The sequence below is a fragment of the Oryza brachyantha genome, chromosome 1 (genome assembly GCF_000231095.2).
Source record: "Oryza brachyantha chromosome 1, ObraRS2, whole genome shotgun sequence".
NCBI classification, from domain to species: Eukaryota; Viridiplantae; Streptophyta; class Magnoliopsida; order Poales; family Poaceae; genus Oryza; species Oryza brachyantha.
In genome coordinates, this window is record NC_023163.2 from 10,106,816 (window position 1) to 10,130,110 (window position 23,295).

Genomic DNA, 23,295 nt, shown 5'->3' on the forward strand with positions numbered 1-23,295 from the left:
GAATGTTCTAGTGGAGCATCTAAATCTTAGAAACCAAGCGTGCTAGTTAATGTTATCCCGTAACTGACAAGATATGAAAAAACAGGAAAAACAATTAAACCTAAAGCCGCTATCGGCCTAACAATAGATATCACTTTAGGACCCTAGCCAATATGTTAGATAATCGGCTTTATAGGAATTTCATGATATCATGTGAAAGTATGCCCTATCGGTTAAATTATGAGTAGGATAATCACTAAACAGTTCAATAAATAAATTTATGTTAAAAGATCGGACTTAACTGAGACAGTTTTAAGACTAACCAGCCGATCAGACCGATTTAGCACTTACCGCACATGCAGTCAACAGCCGATAGGACACTAAACGTGTAGATTAAAGTAAAAATGGATTGCTATGCTAATTAGCATCATAAAACAATAACAACCAATCGCATATATATTCACGCTAGGCCTATAAGATCGGACTAAACCAAGATCTAAATATAACTACACATGAAATCAGTGTAACATTGCAATGTACAAGTAATTAAATACCTAACCAGCGTAATCCATTGATTCGCCCACTAAACTTAATAGATCGGACAAACTTCTATAGGCAGATCGGACCAAACTTATAAAGATCAGACCAAACTAAGATAGTATGCAGTCAGATTCGATATAACTATAGGAAACATGAAGATTTATAAGCTTAACATGTGAACCGATGAATTACTCAAGATAATGCTTGCTAAAACTCCAGCGATAAGCCCTCACGAGTACTCAATCTGATCTGTTAATATAAACCCAACCGACTAGATTGATCAGACTAAACTGAGGCAGGATCAAGTTGACCAGACTCATATTGACAAGCCGGACAAAGAACTCATGAGGCCTTGATCGAGAACCTATCACTACTTCAAATCAAGAACATATCAAAATCAACAGTAAGCCTAAGGTAAATCATCGAACAACTAGGTAGTAGATCGAACTAAATCGAGGCAACACTGTCTAGCCAATCGACGGGTTGACAAAAAACGAACTACATTGCGAAATTGACAAACCTCGCGGTGAGAGTTTGTTCTTGTCAAAAAGTTGGCGATGCGCCAAAAATATATGTATTGAATTGCTGATTATTTTTACAAAGCTACGGGATACCCTATTTATATCCCGGGAAATAACTAACCTAACCGGATATGGATCCATATCTTATAACTAATCTATCACACACGGACTCTAATTAGAGATAAAATCCTAAACAAACTCTAATTAGAGATAAACTACTTTACACAAACTCTGATTAATCCCGAACCTATCCGCAACCTTCCCCAGGCCCAATCAGACTCTGTCTCCTGTTCGATTCAAACTCCATCGGCTGAATCCGCGTCATATTCCAACTAACTTCCGTTCGATTGCTCTGTTTTCTGTCCGATTCAGTCTTTAACCACAGTTTAATCGCTAACGATAATTATCCAAAATCCGGCGTTAACAAGTACAGAACATGAATGTCAAATATTGGATATTATCTATGTAGTCAAATATACTCCCACACAAGCTCATTCATTTTCTCGGCTCGTTTGGATTAAAGACAAATATTCTGTATACCAAACACGTACATATATAGTATTTTGGTTTTGTTGCGGATCAGGTTGACGAGGAGTAGCATGCACGAAAGAAACAACGTGTATGATTACGAAACCTACACTATCTTCACTTCACGTAACCAAACTAGATAAGTCGCGCATAACTTATCTGGACTCCATACCGTACTGCTCCATGCACTAGATTATTTTGACTGTTTCTAAAATAAAACTGAACTGTAGTAAAACAAAAGGCCGCGCAAGGATGAGTAACATTTTGCCGACCATTAACACGCATGTCGCGTGGGTGCGCCTGGTGAGACGAGTGAGCGAGCAAGCGCGCGTGTGTGTTTCTCTAGTTATGTGCACTACACATGTCTCAAATGTCTAGGAGAGCATCCTGCCTTATAAGGAGGCCTCCCTCTCCTAGAGTAGAGAAGATTATACTAAACCCGTTGCATGTCATCTCATGAGGTGAGTTTTTTGTGATTTTCTTAAGAAATTTTCATACGGGCCCTAGCACACGTCTGAATTCCAACGTAACTTAGAGCACACATCTCCCAAACTGAACAAGTTAGTTGTTCTCAAAACCAATCAATAATAAATTTGCAAAAATATACTCCCTCCATATTTTTATATATGACGCCGTTGACTTTTAGGTCCAAGTTTAACCATTTGTCTTATTCAAAATTTATATCCAAATATACAAAATTATAAGACATACTTAAAGTTCTTATAATAATAAATCATATTATAACAAAATAATTAATAATTATATAATTTTTTTAATAAAACGAATGGTCAAACGTATATCTAAAAGTCAACGGCGTCATGTAAAAAAATATGGAGGGGTACTGTTTTGGAGAATAAGTAAAAGATAAATGAGGTATAAGAAACGGCTGGTACACTTGCTTAAACAAAGACATGAATGTCAGTCTTGGTAATAATTTTATCAAACCCCATGTGATAGGTGTTCAGCAAGTCAAATTAGGTGCTGTTGCATGCGCTAGCTGGCAGATCAATTTATTTAGTAAAAATGACCATTAATTAATAAGTAAAAGTGTTGACCGAGATGTACATATATGGACTAGCATGCTCAGCGTGGGAGTATATATTAATGTACGCCGTTTCTTCTGAAGTATAGCTAGGAAAGCTGAAACTTTGGAGGCAATCGTTTCGATCTTCTTCATAGCCGTGGCAGGTTTGTATATATAACTTCTGTTTTACCTCGTCCTTTCACAACAAAGCAACAAATTACGCTCACCGATATATCTGTCTATTTGTTTGCTGGTACAGGGTATTGAGCCTGCAGCGAAGATATAGCAACAATCCAGTGCGTTTGTTGGAGAGAAAATAATGGCGGATCAACAAGTATGATCGACCTATCCTCCTTCACTTATAACACCACTTAATTCTTTTGTTCCTGAGGAGTGTATTAGTGACGCGTTCAGTCGTTAACACATCGTTAATTAAAGATCTAGTGAAACTAGTCACAAGCCCACAACGTACTCAAGTTCAGGCTTGGGATGATGGTAACGACACCTTTTGTTATCCAACCTAATCCCAATCTCCTCTCTAAGAACTTGCTCGGTTAATTCCAAAGAGGATGGATTGGAGCAATCCTAGACCACCGTAGATTTGGAATAAATACCCTCCAAATTACCTTCAATCCCTCTATGGAAGGGATTAACCGAACAATACTGCCATACAACAATACATGAAGCACTGCCACTGCGGAGCTGCGCTACTCCACCATCGATTGGCGCAGCCTCTGAACACAAAGCTACCCTGGCCTTCATACCATGGAAGGGGCCGAAGCTGGCCTCGGAGCGACGATAATTACGATTATCTTTAAAAAACCGTGCGTATTCAAAACTCAAAAATGCAAAAATAATTATTATGATTTTGGACCTCAAACCGCACCGTTTTTCCACGATTATCGTACGGTTTGCCACGATTATTCTGACGATTGTCAATTCCTCCACATTAGACTATATTGGGCCTCGGGAAGAGGGAGATTTTTATTTTTTTCTCACCTTTTGACTTTTTATTAATTGATTCATGTTTTTTTATAATTTTCTTCAGCACTAAGTTTATGATAAATATAACTATCACCATGATTTTTTTTAATTTTTCTACTATTTTTTTTCCAAATTTTTTGAATTGGGACGATATTTGTGCATCCGTATCACCAAAAGCCACTACCGTATCCTGGTGATATGGGCAATTACCGTGATAATCATGGTTTTGTGAACCGTGGGCCTGTGACCACATTACCGAATGCCTAAACGAAATTCTTTTCTTTCTTATAATTGAAAAAAAAAATCCCGGCCTTTCCTTCCTATAAGCTTTTGTTCAATTATTATACACTCCCCCGGTCAAATATATAAAAGTCTTTCCCTAAAATTAAAAATAAGGAGAAATAGCTAATACATCCTTTGTTAAAATTGTGGTGGTCGAGATGAGAGGACAGTTAATTATAAGGAGAAGAAATCTAAACGAAAATATGATGAATGAGACAGCTAGCACTTTCAAATCTCATAAGATATAGAACTTTAAAAGATAAGTTATAAAACTTTAAAATCTCATATATATATATTTTTGGAGGGAGAGGAAGTAGTTTCCAGCACTTTCGTGTGAAGCGCTTCACAAGAGGAATAAAATAAAGGTAGCACAATTTGGATGACAACACATTATTTTATGCCAATCATTTAAAGAAAAAAACTCCATCCATGATTGATAAAGACCTGCAGAACCGTCAACTCTCGAGAATGATACTAGTATGTATATGCATGATTTTAGACTGGGTTCACGGTATGATTAGCTCTGCATGATCTAGGCCGCGGTGCCATAGTGACGTCTCTGATGACATAAGGTGAGGCCATGTTTGGTTTCCATAAATTTTTAGAAAAAATGTTACATCAACGCATACGGTCACATATTTGAATTATTAAACGTAGTCTAATTATAAGATAAATTTTAGATTTTACCTGAAAACCGCGAGACGAATCTTTTAAGTCTAATTAATCCGTCATTAGCAAATGATGGTTACAGTAGCATTTATGGCTAATCATGTACTAGTTAGGCTTAAATGATTCGTCTCGTGAATTCCTTCATAACTGTGTAATTAGTTTTTTTAAGCAAGAAAAAGATGGTGGTCTATATATTTAATACTTTATTTAGGTGTCTATTGATTCGATATGATGTTTTTGGAAGCGTAGAGGCTCCGGTTCGATGTCATTTCGTGATCTAACGGGTCAGGTTGGCCGCTGGGGAGGTCGATCCACTCATGATGACCCAAGAGGGCTAAAATGAATGAGTTTAGAATTCATGCGGCACGTGATATCTGAGTCTCAATCCATGTTTAATTACGATTGACCTCACATGGCCTCATAAGTATTAGGAACTGCTGTTAATTAATCCAGATTAATTTTCTCACAGGGATGCTAAAATTAACATAATGTGTCAAATAGATCCACATAAGCTCCTGTGCTAATCACAGAATAAATTCAGGAAGTTCTCACATTAATTATGCGAATAGAAAATCTTTTGACATCAAAACTTTGTGACCTACAAGCCGACAGTTAGATATTCTACATAACTGAAGTCAATGTTATTGATCTATATCTGCAGACAAGTTTTTTGGTTTCTCCACATAGGTGAATGTTTTTTAATTTCTGGATGTACGTAGATACGTTTTTTCTACCGAAAATATTTTTGGCATGAACTTTCGTATCGTTCGATCGGCAGCAAGAGTGGAAAAATTGCACGTGTCAAAATAACCAAAAGTTAGCATTCTGAAAAAAATAAAAACAGAGAGAGAGTATGGTTACATAGTATGAACACGATGCGACTTCCTCTTATCCCCTTCTACAAATGGCCCAACCGAAATTTGAATTCGAAACATAATTTTGAATCTGATAACTACAAAATTAAGTTTTTAAGGATTGTTTCAGCATAGTTTACTTTGTTTCTAAATCATTTAAAAACGTACATATAAATGTTTTACTTATAAATTAATCTTTTGGGCTGTTGATAATCCATTAGGGTACCTTCGATGCTAACTGCTTAGATAGGTGCTTAAATAGTTGATCAGGGTTAGTACTACAATTAAGAGTCAAGTGGTCCAATGCAAACAAGGGAAGCAAATGCTTACAAACTTTGTAGCACCTCTACGAGCGCTACTGTAGTCCAACGCAAGAGCCTGGTACTTTGACCTTTCTATCCAGTGTCCACCGTAAATCGTCAGGAGTCGATGCTACAGGGAGCCGCGCCTCTTTGCATGTAGCGCCTTGTCCATCCTATCTAGAAAAAAAAAAAAGGTTGTCCATCCTATCTGACCAAAAAAAAAGTTTTTGTTGTTGAAGCGTCCCATAATAAATTTAAAAAAATTATTCGTTTTTGTCCCTCCTATCTTTCCTACTACCTCCGTCCCATAATAACTTTATTATTCGTTTTTCCGTGTCCAACGTTTGACCATTCGTCTTATTTGAAGATTTTGTACAAAAATTTAAAAAAATTAGTCACGTATAAAGTACTATTCATGTTTTATCATCTAGTAAGAATAAAAATATTAATCGCAAAAAAATTCAAATAAAACGAAGATTCAAAACATAGTATCAAAAAACTGAAAAATGATCTTATTTTAGGACGGAGGTAGTACATTTGTACGGGCCTGTTATATCCACCAAACAAAAGAAATCCATCTAAATTCGTAGTACGGAAGCTTTCGTCAAGATTCAATGAGTGTGGGGAAAGTTTTGTGACATTCAATGCAATTTCAATATGGTGATTTTCGAATGTTAAAACAATGGTTGCATTTCCATGTTTCAAACTGGTATATCTGAAGCAAAAACTAGATATGTCTCCACATTTCGAAATTATCTTACAACTTCAACTAAACTAACATAAAATACTCTTTTAATCTGGCTGTGATAATTTCATTCAAAATTCAAAATTCATTAGCAGAATTTCATTGTATTATACTATTAGTATTGAATTTTATTTGACTATAAGGAAATAATGATCCTTCCTTTATTCAAACATACTGATTTGATGTTAATTAATAGACTTTAAATGATAATAAATGACATCTTCACGCCATATGAGGTATGAGGAATATTAATTGCCTTTTTGGACCAACCTATGATCGACGGTTGAAAACAGTTTGGTGTATATATATACTACTAAAATAGGTCCTTGTTGTATATATAAGCAATTTCATATTTTCATTGACCAATTGTTAGATAAGTTATATTCGAACCTCACTTAAGTTAATCCCTTTTGTGTTGAGCTGTGGTCGCAGTCTGGACGAATAGTAGACTTCAGTAAGCGCTCGCAATATGTGAGCGAGGACAAGCAGCTCCTTCAGTACTTCAAGAAGTCTGCGTCGGGGATCATCTTCCCTATGCTGGTCGGTTTTCTTAGTATCTCCTTCTGCAGGCGCACTATGAACGCTACCATCGTGTTCAGCGTCTTTGCCTTCCTGTCTCTGCTGCTCAACACAATACTGCTGCTATATGCCGGCAAGATGCGCGAGAAGGAAGACAGGGAACAAGAAGAAGCGAATGCCACCACGAACGGTGACGAAGAGTCTGTGAAATCATCCGACAAGCGGCCCACAAAGTGGCTATGCATTGCAGCTTCCGTCTCCAACTTTTTCCTCATGATAACCGCGATTTGCCTGATGACGGTGCTGAATGTGGCCTACCTCTACCTGGCCTTCGTATTGATTTGTCCCATTGGAATTCTGTACGGGTGCTGTATAGTGCACTCTGCCATAAACAAGGTGGAATGGGGCGTGGTCCAGTACGAGGACTACCAGGAGGACCTCAAGCATTACTTTGATCTATCATCCGAGATTACCCAGGCTGCCTTCCTGGGTCTACCCGCGACTCTCTTCAGCCAGCTGAGGAGCACCAACTGCAAGCAATCCTCACACGTCAGGCTGCCCGAGGTGCTCACCATGTACACTGTCCTCTTTGGGCTGTTCATCATGCTCATGTGCTCAGTGCCCTTGGCATCCGGTGTAAAGGCCACGAGGGAGAGATTTGTCAGTGTTTTCATCAGGTACTCTACCTACGGCCTCGTTCTGTCCCTGGCCGTCGTGGCCGTCTTGGCAATGGCAGCCATAGGAATCATACCTGCGCCGTTGGAAGCGGTGGCCTTTGTCTTGGTGCTCGCCTGCTTGATTGGGGCAATATCTCGGAAGGTGTACTGCAGAACCCAGCCGTCCACTAAGGATAGGAAGAGGAGAGTCGACATGGTCTCGGAGCGCAGCCATTCGATGGTTTGGTTCGGGTTCTGCCCGGCGATGTTCGGAGTGTTGATGGCGTCCTACTCCCGGTCCAGGAGCAAGAGCATCGTCAACAGCGGCGACGCAGACGGCATCACCGGCCTTTACAAGACCTGCATCTTCTTCATGGTTGCGGCGCTCATCTCCAACCTCACCCGGATGGTGCTCGTCGATGAAGAGGACCACGACGAGGGTGAACCGCCACTGTCGGTCTTCTCCGGGTTGGTGAATGTCTTTCTCATGTTGATCGCCGTCGGCCTGGTGATTCTCATCGCACTGCTGCAGCCCCAGCAGATCCACAGTACCTTCGTGTTAGCTTGACACGGATGGACTTATGTACAGCGTTTGTATAGCCATTCTCATCCATGTATTTGCAAAAAGGATAAGTTAAAGTTAAAAAATCTGAAATCCCAGAATTATTATGATGAGAGGAGGGGTGAATTTATAGTAAAGATCAATCCCTTATACTTGTTTAAAATCACTTGAAAGTCTGGTTCAAACATGCTAGTCTTGAAAATGTAATCTCCTTCAAAAATTGCGCGAAGCAACTTGTAATAGATTTTCATGACCCATCAAAATCAAGGCCTACAAAGAAAAGCAATGAAAAATACACATGCCGTGGAATTTGAGGACACAGAAACCCGTGAGGTATTTAAATTGCATTAAATAAATTGTCGATGATTTAGATGTCGATAATATATATGGAGTGACTAGCGAGGCGCAGAGATCGATGGTTAGGATAAAGACGTAGGATTATCCAGGTTCAGGCTCTCGACTAGCGAGATAATACCCTACTCCTGCTTGACGATTGTATTAGATTGTGGACAGATCAACTAAAAGATAGCCGATCTGAACATGTCGTCTGTCTGGCCGTCCCCATGAGGGGTGCCCCTATCCCTATTATATACTGGGGATAGGGCTTATAGATAGAGTCCTAATCTAATAAGATCAAGATCTATCCTAATTCGGTTACAACTCGGATCCGGTACATGCTGCAAGCAATCCTACAGTAACCAAACTCTGGTTGATACCATACAGATATAATCTCCTTCCTATTCGGTACCTCTACGACTGTATGTATACATGTAGTCTACGGATACCCCTAATACAGGTATACCATAGCTGCCCCCGGAGTCGTACATAGCCGAGCAAATCATCCGTGTAGATTGTTGATCCTCCGGCGTTTCTTCGCACAGTATGCTTGATGTTATCCGAGTGCTTCCTGGGCGCTACTCGAGTACTTTCCGAGTGATCCGAGTACTCTGTGATGATTGTAGAGGATGTGGAGGGCCCCGACTCTGCTTAAATGCGTAACAATTAAACATAGAGTATTTTCGAGACGGTTACCCAGGAGGTCTTCTCAAGTTTTCGAGCTTTCCGACTCGAGCTGCACTGTTCATAGTGCTTCTCAACCCGAGTGGTTTGGAGATGATTGTGTGTTGCGTCTCCTCGGACATACATCCCTTTTTTAGCTATGTTCTGCCCGTGGGGTCGGTTATGCCGACTTCCCTAACCATTACAGCCGAGTAGTTAGTACCGAGTTTATTCGGGTTTACTCAAAGTTTAGGCGCAGGCTAAAAAGCGCAATGAAGTGCCATGGGCAATATCAACTGACGCATGTACGAGTGCGACCATGAGCCTATAACATAGGCGTACCGTTGATTCTCGAACTGTGAGAAACCACGAATTTTATGTCACCATTTGGGCGAACCATAAACTCGCAACGTTCTCGTCGACATGGTATCAACTATGCCAGCACCGAGTTTTACGCATCGGTCCGCTAGGCCCACGGAGGGACATAGTAACACTTAGTCGATTTTGTAGATTTAGAGCCGTTGAACCGTTTTAGTTTGGCAACTTTGGAGATTTGGTGCAATAGAGCACTCGTGGCACAGTAGCCGATATCGAGACCTGACTTAAAGCGGTCGAGGCTACCCAGGACCGGTTTGCTTCTGTAGCCTTGGCGATCTTCGGGTCGTTTGAGACTATGGTGACCAACTTCAGGTCCATGCCACCCAATAAAATCCTTGAGAGGCTTTGAAGAGGTACCCGGGCATGTGGCCGAGGAGGTGAGAGACATGGCGATGATTGCATCTCGTCAAGCCTTCGCCATAAGGAAGTCCATTTGCCCCTGGGTAGTCTTTTTAGCCACCGTCGAAGATTTTATAGCCGATTGCGACTCGGAGGTGTTGGTGCTAGTGGAGGAGGCTGAAGCCGGTGTCGACTCCATACTTCGGACCTTTGACCAGCAAAATAGGAAATATAGCCATTAGCAGTAACCTGCCTTTTGCAATACATTTGTTTGTCTGTAATGTAAATCGTTTTGCTATTGCTTTAAGTCTTTATTCTGATTTAGATCTCGCAATCTGAAATGAGCTGTGTACCCATCCCGACAGCGCCCTAGTAGATTTAGCCAGCGCGGAGCATAGCGTATTACTCGGTTTGGTACGGTAAGTAGCGCGTAGCTGCGAAGTTTGTTTAGCTTTATTCAGATATTGATCTCATAATCAGAAAAGAGCTTTTAAACAACAAACTTCAAAAGAATCATATGACATGATATAGTGTAGCCCCTCGACTGGCTTGCTGACGGTGAAAACCACTTGGCATGGGCAGTCGAAGGATGGAGAAAGAGGAAACTTTTTATGAAAAAAGTACTAAGTATGAAAGGGACTTAGTTGTTCGATATTCCACAAGTTCTCTCATTGAGGGCGATGATAATGGCCGAATACGGATGCGATCACGATTTGGTGGTGATGATCCTGATGTTGAAGAGAGACGTGGCCGTCATGGTAAATAGATTACCACTCAATGGCGATGAATTTAATCCATCCAACATGGTGACGGTTCATGCATTCGGTGTGGTGATGGGATCACCACTCGGCGAGGATGAAGTCGTGTTTGGCCGACTTGGCGAAGAGATCTCCATTCAACGACGATGATCTTGGCGATGACGAAGTTGATGAAGAACCTACAACCTTCTGTTGGAAACTAGGGTCATTGATGACCACTCGTTTCATCTTGACCACTTGACGGACTTCAATCATGTTTTGGGTTAATCTATTTGCTTGAAATCTTTTACTGTTGTATGTCTCTTAGTCGTGAGATGAGTCGGCTTCGCGGCGTGTGCCCATCCTGACAGCCCCGTGTGGACTTCCAGCGTAGAGCGTAGCGTCGTTTACCTGGTTCAGTACAGTAAGTAGGGACTGCATCTGTCGATGCGGCATAGGAGTTAGCCATGTCAAAGAGATCCTTGAGTGTAGTTTGCTCTTAGCGAGTGAATTTCGCAATGAATGGCTCATGTTTTACTCCTATGCAAAAGGCGGCAATGACTACGTCATCCTTGACGTCGGGGATGGAATTGCGAACCTGAGAGAACCGTTTGATATAGGCTAGGAGAGATTCATTCTTCTTCTGTTGGACCTGGTATAGGTCATATTTGGGCTGTGGCCTATCGTAAGTGCCCTAGAAGTTGGCTATTAACCGATTACGGAGTTCTATCTAGGAGTCAATAGACTGTTTGGGGAGCCCCAACAACCAATGTCTAGCCGAATCATCCAGAGCGACTGGTAGATAGTTGGCCATCGCTTTAGTGTCGCCGCCGGCTGCTCGGAAAGTCATGGTGTACACCGTTAACCAAGCCTTGGGGTCGATGGAGCAGTCATACTTTTTGATACCAGTCGGCCAAGTAAGCTGGCTCAAGTTTTTGGTGAAGGCCGCTACACCGTCGACCATGTCGGTGTCTGAGCTCTCGGGTGACCGATGCCTAGACCCCCAGGTATGGCTCCGATGTTCGTGGTCCCGACAACGACCTTCCTGGCATGTTTGGTGTTGGCGTTCGATCTTGCGGCGGAGGTTAGAGTTGTACTCCGGATAGGGGCACTTTTCCTCGGCCTTAAGATCCTGGTGTTGTTTATCTAGTCGGCGGGTTTCATCATTGAGGCGGTGTTGCTTACTGGCTGTGTCTTTCCTCTGCTCAGGGTCGGGTGATGCTCGGCGCGATCTGTTTTTAGTCGGTGGCCGAGATCCGGATGGTCGTTTGGAAACGTTCGATCTAGATCGGGGTGATCTAGTCAACTGAGCCCCGACCATACTGGTGGTGTTCCCGAGTTGCACTGCAACGAGTGTTGGATCGTAGCTGTTGTTACCATTGCCTTGATCTTGTTGATGGTTTCAACCACCGGTAGATCTTGTTGAGGTAGCTGCTGAATGACGTCGCCGAGTAGATTCGTCGCCGCTTGGAGGTTTTATTGAGGGGTCTTAAAGGCTACACGTCGCTCAACCCGAGTGTGGAGTAGATCGTGTTGCCCTTTGTGCGACTAGCTCCTTAGATGTTCATGAGGTTGATTCTCATGTTGGCGTCTGGCTTCGTCTTCAAGTCGATGGCATTCGTCTTCCCACCCCTGTTCTCTAGCTAGCTTGGCTACTTGCTTCTCTTGGCGCTCCTTCTCAGCTTCGTTCATCGTTGCCCGAGTGATGGTGAAGACCTCTCTGGGAGGAACGAAGCTTGCCGAGCTACTGTAGGTGTCTGATGCGGCGACATGAGCAGTCGGCTTTGCATTGACCTCGATCCCGAGCGGCGGAGGTGCTGACTCAGGAGACGACAGCTCGATGTGGTGAGATCTAGATTGGATCTTATCTTTCAACAGCGCCGAGTTGTTTGGTTCAAAGAGGCACACCTCCTCCTCAGGCCTAGATGAATCTAAACACATGTAGGAGAGCGCACCACCCTGATCGGCGAGGAATCTGATGCCACCGAACTTGAAGGTTTGCCCTGGGACAAACTTTGTCTTCATGATCTTTGAGTTTGGGTCCATTGATCTCGTCGAAGACCTCGGAGTAGCTTCATCTACCTAGCGCACCAACTGTCGACGATTTGGATGTCGACAATATATATGGGGTGGCTAGCTAGGCTCAAAGATTGATGGTTAGGATGAAGACGCAGGGTTATCCAGGTTCAGGCTCTCAACTAGCGAGATAATTCCCTAATCCTGCTTGGCGATTGTATTGGATTGTGGATAGATCAACTAGAAGATAGCCGATCTGAATATGTCGTCTGTCTAGCCGTCCCCATGAGGGGTGCCCCTGTCCCCCTTATATAGTGGGGGATAGGGGTTACAGATAGAGTCCTAATCTGATAAGACCAAAATCTATCTTAATTCGGTTACAACTCGAACACGGTACATGCTGCATGCAATCCTACAGTAACCAAACTCCGGTTGATACCATACAGATATAATATCCTTCCTATTCAGTATCCCTACGACTGTATGTATACATGTAGTCTACGGATACCCCTAGTACAGGTATTCCACATAAATTTATAGTAATTTAAATACAAAAGACACTTGACACATGTATCTCTCCAAAATTTTAATTCACTCAAAGAATCACATGGAGCATATTGTCATAGCTAGAAATTTACACTAATTTTTGAACAATAGGATGCATTAAATCTCGGTCCAGAAACACCCTGAGTTTAGACTATGACAATTTAGTAGAGATTCATCATCTTAAATAAATAAGAAAAACATAGTCTAAACAACACAGCGGAAAAAGAAAATCTAATGCAGTTTTTTTAGAGATGCGACAACATCGACACAGTCCCACATGCAACATTTTAGCATAGCAGCTCGCTTAATCTTCAAACGACTTCATGTAGGATGCAACCTCGGCTTCTAGAGAAAGGGGAAAAGAAGGCACCGTACTCAACAAACCACCAAAAATAACAAATAATATATGTATATTATTGTACAAAGGAAATATGGCTAAGTCTCACTTTTGCACAAAAAAGCAGTTATAAAAAAATTCTTTAGCAAAAAAGAAATAAATTAGTAATAATTAAACAGTAATTAAATAATAGTATTAAACCGACCACTAGTCACTAATAAACCACACTGCACCTGGCCCAACACTAATACTATGCAAAAGCACGCAACACCAGCGCTCAACTGATACCATGTTAAACCACATATTACTAGCTCAAATATCTTAATAAGTTTTACCCTATTCATTTAATTATGTAACAACAAAACTAATCACAACGAATCTCAATTGATTGCCCAATAACCACGAGCGCGGTTGTTTAAACAATTTTACTCTAATCAGAGGTTTACAATTTACCCGTAAGACATAGCCTCAGATACGTATCTGCACGCTGGCATGTCACCACGACATCCTATGAAGAGACTTTGACAGTACCCTTCACATAACCCACTTCGAACCATCCACCACAATGAGGTTTCATCCCCTACACCCTTAGCTGGGTTGGGCAGAATAACCCTTTGTGTCAGGGTAGATCCAGCAGCCGATCAATCCATCCCAAACTGACCCAACTTCATCAATTCCACCCTTGCCTAGGTAGGAAAGGAATAAGCCTTATATCAAGCCCAACCATTCCCTATGCTGACTTGCAGTAAGTACAGAAAAGTCTCCCGAGGGTTTCTTATGAACCAGTCCTTAATTTCCATGAGCACTTCCAGCAAAACGATGCACTTACAACCCACCATTACTTATATTTTAGTTGTTTCATGAAAACCCCTAAACACAACTATTTTAATTGCGATACAAGGTCCCAACTTATTAAATAACAGTGAATATAGTGTACCGAAACCCAAATTAAAGATAGGTCGACAACTAAGAAGTGCTAAGCATATCAGATTAAACAAAATAAAAATCCTAGGTTACAAGGTAACAAGGTAGATACAAGATAACGACTTAATAGCGAAGCATAAGTAATCCCATAAGCATGTAATTGAAAAATAATGCATATTTGTTAAGTAGCAATGCAAAGATAATTTAAAAACTGGGATCAACATACTCCAGTAATTAGCAACGAATTGCTAAGGAAGTGACTTGCCTTGTGACGCTGGAACGGTTTGAGCTACCATTTCGTAGTAGACCGGAACCTGTGTTTCACAAAAATATAGAACAAACAATTAAAAATACCCATAATAGTACAAAGGTCCATTGAAAGGGTAAAAAACTATTTTTAATGTATTCTTGATAGAATTATTGATCCACCGCAATTTGAGTGGGCTTAATTAGTTATGTTTTTCTTTGGAAATTCTGTTGTTTTCTCACTAAACCTGAAAAATGAGTTAACGAATTTGTAATACCGACCTTAATGAAATAGGGAAATGGCCCGAGAAAAGAGAACTGACCACTTGCTAACGACTCAGGCACAAATCGCAGATTCGCACAACGAACTCATTAGCAGCTAAACTAGAAAACATAGGATGAAACTCGATTTGCATGTCAAGACAGATCATGCAGGAGTCATTGATTCGCACGATGAAACAGTACTGAAACACGGCTCGTGAAATGCACGGCCGGAACAACAACAGGTTAGCGACAGGATAATCTACATAGTAGAGTTTGCATAGTAGATTGACCATCCGCTAAATGACTTGTAAAAAATCTAAACATCCAAAACGATCTAACAAATCGGAGTGGTTGGCGTGGTAGGGATCTATGCGAAACAACACTACGCACGGCAGTGATCTATGTAGCGGGTAGGAGCAACAAGCAGCGAGGAATACAGCAATTTTGCATGATGCACAGGAGGAGCGAGGGTACTCGACAGAGGGTGGTGGCAGTGGCTTAGCTGGGCGGCACGACTGGGCATGCAGGCGCATAAACGGGCGCTTCGCAAGGGGCTGGCGCAAGGGACAATGTTGGCGGCTGGTGTGAGGATTTGGGGGGGGGGGAGGGCTAATTGTGAAGGTGCGATGCACGTTTTCAGCTATATCTATCTAAAAATAATATAACGTACAATACATAAAAATCTAGATATCTCTATGTGCGGTATGAATATATTAGTAAATATAGTATTAGGACCCTATAATATTTGATTGGGACAATCTTGAAAAATAGACCCTTACATCTTTTCCATCTCCAACAATTTCCCTATACTTAGATCCAAATATATTATTGTTTGCTAGTTAGGCAGGATAGAACTAACTATTAAGTAAAGATCGACCCTTTATGTAGTTATCTATGCGCAGCATGACGTAGCCCTCTCTGTATCGTTGCGTCATCGTGGTGTCTCTATCTCCTGATGCCCCTACCCGTTTTTTAGTGAATGGTCGTTTAACCGCTACCCAAGCTATACCAAATAAATATGAATGATAGGATCTACATGCAAGCCTGCAATCTGTATGCTACATCTTAATAACTCAGATGATTGGTGGGTAGTCTATAGATATGTAGTAAATAATTTCAGTACCTACAGTAGTTGGACATAAAGCTTTATCGTTGTCTCAAGTCAAAAAATACGTATATGAATTCTAACAATATATCTATCAAATCCACTTAATTCTTGAACTCCAACTACGATTGCCACCAAGCATATTTGCATAATGTCAATTGCAGAGCCAACAACATTTTTCACATCGCGGATATCAGCCTTCAACAGAGAAAGTAGCATGAAGGATTAGGGTTTTCTTCATGTACTAATATTGCAAAATTCATAGCACCTATAATGATACTGTATATAGTCTATTCCAACTACAGAGTGTACAAAATTCATAACACCAAGTCTGACAACAAACTACAGTAATTGCCTAGAAGGAGTAATATATAGTCTCGAATGGCCAAAATATATTTTTGATGACGAATACTAAATAGCTACAAAACTACATATTACCTTTTTCTTGAATCATAATTATGCCTGCTACATAAATTCCACAGAAATTATATTTGCATTGCTTGATAGTTTAAATGGCAGTACCATCTGCATGGGAAATTTATACACAAGAATAAAATCCCTCCACAAAACCACTAAAGTAGCTCATCATATAGAACAAACCGATGGAACCCAAGACTTGTTTTTGAAAGGTAGAGCCCAAGACATTTCCAATAGAGCTCACACAGCATGAAACAAGAGTTAAGATTGACAAATAAAGGAAGACTTGTGGGTACTGATACTTGAGAAAAAAATGATGGGTTTTTACCATAAGAAACATCAATTCAGATCAACAAATGGACAATATATTTGTTAAAACTTTTTTGCATCCTTACTGATTATTTGTCGCACTGACACAAGATTTAGCATCCATATACTCCAACAAATATCTAATGCATGCTTAAAGAAAAATCTGAACTGCTCTAAATAACTTACTCTATGAGAGTTCATTCTATTCAGAGTTGTTTGGAGTTTAATTTCAATGACATGATTACATGTCAGATCTTACAGGCTACAAAAATCGAGGGGAAAATATTAGGAAGTAACTAACACAATAGGTAGCTATGCACATTACACATACTAAATTTAGTGGTGGGGTGGGAGCTTTCATGCGGACGTGAAGTGTGCAGTTAGAGGGTGTGTCCTGTATAGCATTGTAAGAGACATGTATTTTTGATCGTTTTAGTCCATTGGATATGTAAATCTAATGGTGTAAAATCGATTTAGTCAATCTTATGTACATTTGGTTGGATAGCTATACAGAAATTTTAACTGCTCCTCTTCTTATTAAACAGGAAAAGATAAATATAAATGGTTTATATAGAATAGAGTTTCTGCGTTTTTAGGAATTGTAAGGAAGGAGGGGAAAGAGTAGGCAGCCAGTCTAGGGGCAAGGAGGAGAAAGGCCAGGGGAGGGGTTGGGCGGTGGTTTGGCCAACCTGGGCTAGGCCTGAGGCCCGCGAACTCCATTTTTCGGCCTACAAAGCGAAACCCTATCCTGAAAATGAAAAAAAAAAGAACAAAAGAACGGGTTAACGAATTTAGGTTAAACTTTGAACGACTTTTATTCCGTAAACTATTGAGTCGTTTCGTTTGGAATTTCAACTGTTTATCCAGTTAATCGAGTTGGACACGACGAAATACAAAAAAATGTATTCTCGGCCTTTGGGTATAATTATTTAATCAATTTATTTTAGCTAATCAACTCTCCACTAAACCAACACGATTAATTTCCTTTGCTTCAATTTAGAAATTTTATTTATTGGCTTAGAAAAAACTCGAGATGTTACGCATATACATGAGATAGGAATGATTAAAAAAGAGCCAAGATTAAAATTTGTATTACGTACAAACTACTCATTTGTCATTAAAAAAAACTAGCCTGTAGGTCATCCTCTTTCTCTCACAGGTGCAAATGAAGCCTTAGCACTCACCCCTGTCTTTAAGCGTGGAAAGCCTATGCAAAAGGGTTTAAAATGCCCCTATGTGAAAATCCTGACTCAGGCAATTTTCCTAGGGGTTTGGATCCTCTGTTATTCCATACTAAATGGCAGAGAGCAATAGTGCGATGACATTCGATGAATCTCAGCCGTCCGTTTTAAGATGGACGGTTATGAAGTATTATGCTACAGTGCAAAACAGAAAACATATTATTATTTTTATTGCTACAGTAATTTTGCTACAGTCCTGCCATTCTGTCTTCTTTTTCACTATGCTAACCTGCCGTAGGTGATCCGGATCCATTTTCCTGGCCGTCTTCGCGTCGAGCCGGTCGCGTGCCGCGCACCAAGCTAGGCCGCCTGCCAGCCCACCGACGCCTCGTTGGTCGCCCCTGCTGAATCGTGCACCTCTAGCCGGCTTTGGCTGGGCCACCTTTTCTCCCCCCGGGCTGCAACAATAAAGAAGATTTCTAAAAAAAATTCTACTACCTCGGTTTCATATTCTAAGACTTTTCAGTCTTGTCTAAACTTATCAATTGATGAATATATATAATTTATATATATTTCTAAATTCATTAGCATACTGTTAACATCAGATTTTAGCAAATCGCCGCTATAGATTAATCTATGTTTAAAGACCGAATCAAATAGGAAACAGGGCAATCGGATACAAGACCATGCGAAATACGACTCGGCTTCAGTCGATGGAGTATGGATCGGATAAGAAATAAAGTCCGATTGGGCCTAGAATGTTACAGATAGATTCGGGAATAATCAGAGTCCGTGTAATTTAATTTTATCTGTTAGCTAGGGATCTCTAGCGGAGGGGTAAGTCCATCGTTCCGCCAGGCTACGGTAATCGTTCGGCTAGATTAGAACTGTCTCGGTTCGATCTGATCTTCTAATCTAGTTACGCGATTGCTAGTTATCGTATCAGTTTCAACATAGATCATTTTCGTATTTTCAGTTGATCTGGTCGACCACTTTGGGTGATCTATGTTGGTTTGATATTCGTTGTTTGACATATTCAATCTAGTACTGTCTCGGTTAGGTCCGATCTAGTAGATTGCGTTTGTCAGATAGTTCATATCAGATTGATGTATTTTACTCATTGTTTTATCAGAGTACCAGCCGATAAGTTATCGGTCATCGGCTCGTTGGTATGATAGCAATCTAGATCTATTTAGTATCTAGCCTGACATTGCTAGGAGTAATCTTGAACTGTCTTGGTTGGGTCCGATCTTCTATGATTATTCTTAGCAATCTAGGCTAGATATTTTATAGATCTTGGTTGTTTGTCCGCCGTCTAGAGCCGATGATCTTTGCCGATCTACATGTTCATTATATTTGCATCAATAGATTAGTCGATTGTCTTACTGTGTTATTGTTATACCAATCGGCTTGATTTAGTTAGATCGGCAGTTATTTATATTACATCGGCTTATGAGAGTTATATGCAAGTTGGTTTTAGGCGATCGTAACATATGATTCATTGTCTATTCGAAGTAATTCGTCGGTTTATTTATTAGCCTTATCGATCTTCATGTTTCCTATAATCATATCGTGCTCGACTGCATACGTCTTGGTTAAGTCCAATCTCTGCACGTTTGGTTCGATCTGGTTATAGAGGCTCGTCTAATCGATTAAGATTAATAAGTAAATTGGTGGGTTACTTTGGTCTAATATTTCATTTAACTCTATTTCTATCGAGTTTGTAGCCGATCCAAGCTTTCAATAGCTGATTGCTCATCCTATTAGCTAACCATTGCAGCATCAACATCCGATCGGCTGGACTTTTAGTTACCTATCGGCTTAATAGCCGATCGGCTTGTTTTATTGCTTATCTTGTCAGTTGCAGGATCAAACTAACTGACACGCCCGTGCATCCTTATAAGAATTTAGGTTCTACACTGAAACTGTCTAATATTGACTCCCAGTCCTTCGTGTGTGACGCTTTAACGTTAATATTTTGACGTTAACACATACATCTGAATCAACAAAACTACAGAGTCTTATATTGTGAAACGGTGGGACTATATGGTTTTGAATTGACAAATACAGAATGAAGAACATTTTCCAAAAAAAAACTCCTTTTCATTTTTTACCAATGAAAATAGAAGCTTAATTTGGATAAAAATATCAACAGCGTAGAGATAGAAGATTAATTAATTTTGTACCTAGTTTTTGGTCCGCGTGCATGTAAAAACTTTTGCTGGCCTAGTGAATAGTGATTACATTTGAATATGTGTTCTGCAGTTTAACAGGTCGTATGATTTTGAGAAAAAGGACGCTTCAAACAGTACAATATCATCATCTTGATATATATGAACAGAGTTGATCTAAGAACATTCAAAGTCAAGCAACCCACGACAAGTTGGCAAAGCCATAATTTCAAAATAAGAAAGTATTCAAACATTGATGTAACCTATGCGGCACTGTGTTGGGCTGTACTTGAACATAAGTGCTCTCGACTTCATGATTACCTCACTTTAGCCTTCCCCTTGGCTTTTCGTTTAAATATATATTTATAAAACAAAATTTAAAATTTTATTTATTTTAAGGTTTTTCTTTATAATTTTTTTAGTCTTTATCTAGATCAGTAAAAACACGCAAATAAAAGTTTTATTTATGAAATATTTTCTTTTACAAACATATTCCAAACAATGGCACCCTGTAATACAGGTCTGAGTTATCTTCCCTCGACCCCAAACTATATATATATATATATCATCTCAACTATCAAAAACTAGTTAATTTACCACCCCGGTAGTTTGTGGATACCATTTCTTCCTAACTGGTGACATGTTGACCTGCTTCCATTCTGGTGTCAATACTACACAACTCGTTTTCTTGTACGGTCAAAAGTTGTTTCCACGTATGACGTATGGCTCGACGACTCGTCTAGAGCCGGGTGTATGTGAAAATCTTCATTTTTTCCATACAGGTGTTGTGCTCGCCCATAAAAATGAATTTTCACACGCCGCCTCGCAAGAGATCCGTTTGAAAAATCTATTTTTAGAGCATCTCCAACGGCCTCTCTAAATTGCACTCTCCAAACAGCCATCACAAGATTGAATGGCCAAATCATGGAAAAGAATGTTGAGCCGGGCCCATAGTCAACTCTCTATCTGATTTGGCTAATAAAACTTGATGTTGCAGACCCACGTGCCAGCCTCTACTCCTCTTCTCCCTCTCTTTCTCTCCCCTTCTTCGTTTCTCTTTCTTTTTTTCCCTTTATTTCCTTTTAGCCTACGCAGCGTGGGGGTGCCGTTGGGAATGGCACTAGGCGCAGACAACGCGGTGGTGGCGGCCGCGGCGAAGCGCGCCATCACCCACGACTGCCCTGCCGCACCACGAGGAGAGAGAGATGGGGTGGGAGGGGGAGTGGTAGATCCCACGAATGGCCAGGCAGGGAGACTCCAAGGCTACTGAGATATGCGATTTGGCCATACAAATGGTTTGGCCAATTGGAGGGATAGGCTGCTCTAGGGCTAAATTTAGCTTGGCCAACCATTTAACCATTATATTGGAGTTGCTCTTACAAAGGGATTCCTAACACACCCATTAGTGTAGAGCAAAGATTAAGCCGACTCATAAGATAATAATTTTTGGTGAAAAAAAATACAAATAATGATTCTCGTTCATAACTGCAAAGAACCCCAAAAGTCCCTAAATCGCAATCACAAAACAGGTGACACCCAAATGATAACCACACATCCGGCCAGTGACATATGATCCGCAAATCACAATAACAAATCTGGCAAATGCATACTTAGTAAATCATGGATGCTTTTGAATTACCATCATACAGTATATTGAAAGAAGGGGAAGCTGGAGGAAGAAAGGGCTGAGGAGGCAAGGGCGAATCCACCGCCAGGATCAAGAAATCGAAAGGGTTAATTCAGGTGAAGAAAAACGAAAAAGGATGAACTTAGTTTGGAGGATATATATGTACGTACCTTTTTCACCCGGAAGAAACGAGGCTAATAAAATCATATGCACTGAATCGTCGGTTATATGGAACAAATTAATATAGGCAATTTTACTATCGCTGAGAAGGTATCCGGAGGTATCGCAGTTTTCTATGTAAAATTTGGTACCAATTTTACGTACAAACTATCATACCTCATGTACCTTCTCAAGTAGGGAAAAATGCTCAATTAATATACGGTGCATACGTCTACGTTCATTGGGATGCACATCCTATGCTGAGGAGTTACCTGACCTAAAATCAGATTTCATCGATCGGATGGTTTGGTAATATGATCTCGGCTAGCCAATGTTTTTCTTTGAGTTTGGTCGACGATGTCACAGCTTTGACACTCCGCACGAATATCTGACCAATTCAATTCAAATCAACTTCAACTTGTGGTCTCCTTAAAAAAGTAAAAAGTAAAAGACTGAACTTGTGGATGAAACCATTACACGTATGGATGCCCATTTTTAAATTTAGGAGTGTCATCTTTTCACTTTTACGGTTCTACTTATGTTTATGTTTATAAGTCATTATTTAAATTATACGATCTTAATTTAAACTTGATTTTAGGGTTTTTATCCTTATTTATTTTAGATGTTAAAAACAAGTATATCAAATCTCTAAAATTTTTATATAAAAATTAGTTTTGGTTTGCACCTGTAGGTTTACAACATTATCGCATCTTCGGACATGGTCATGTGTATACGCGAACTTTTCGACAGTCTAAAAGCTGGAGTATATAATAACCCTTTGCTTTGTGCGGGCCGGTACCGGTATATATAACGAGTTCCGAAACTACAGGGGCCGGACGGACAACGCATTAAGCATCACGCATCGCAAGAGGCACTGCTACACAAGATCGCGAGGAAACTAAGCTATCTAGCTCGCACAAAGGTACGTACGTACGAGCATATGTACATTAGCAACATAATGTTTTCTCATTAATCTAGCGTTGTTGAACCAAACTGCTAACACCATTATTGTACTCATCTGTATACGTCTATACTCATCTTTTTCTTTTTTTCTGTGGGGCGCATCAATAGTTATCTCATAGGCATATTTAACTCAAGTCAATTCGTTCTGTCTTGATACGCCACATCTTAAGCAAGGCGATGTTTATAGTTTTTCTACAACTGACGCTTATAGGATATGCACACTCATCTATAGTGGCGGTGGGTCTGTTGTTACGACTATCTCTATATCGGCCTTGTTTAGTTCCCAAAAATTTTCCCTCAAAAACATTACATCGAATCTTTGGACACCTAAATGGAGCATTAAACATCAATGAATCTTTTGAGCCTAACTTGTCGATGATTAACCATAAGTGCTACAGTAACCCCACATATG

General features: G+C 40.4%; 1 protein-coding gene across 1 annotated transcript; it reads left to right on the forward strand.

The window, feature by feature from the left end:
* Positions 1 to 2,708: 2,708 nt before the first annotated feature.
* LOC121053284 lies at positions 2,709 to 8,171 on the forward strand. The gene is made up of 3 exons (XM_040520013.1): positions 2,709 to 2,756; positions 2,852 to 2,926; positions 6,861 to 8,171. The coding sequence occupies exons 2-3, from the start codon at positions 2,912 to 2,914 to the stop codon at positions 8,169 to 8,171; spliced, it is 1,326 nt and encodes a 441-aa protein (XP_040375947.1). The 5' UTR covers positions 2,709 to 2,756; positions 2,852 to 2,911.
* The last annotated feature ends 15,124 nt before the right edge of the window (positions 8,172 to 23,295 follow it).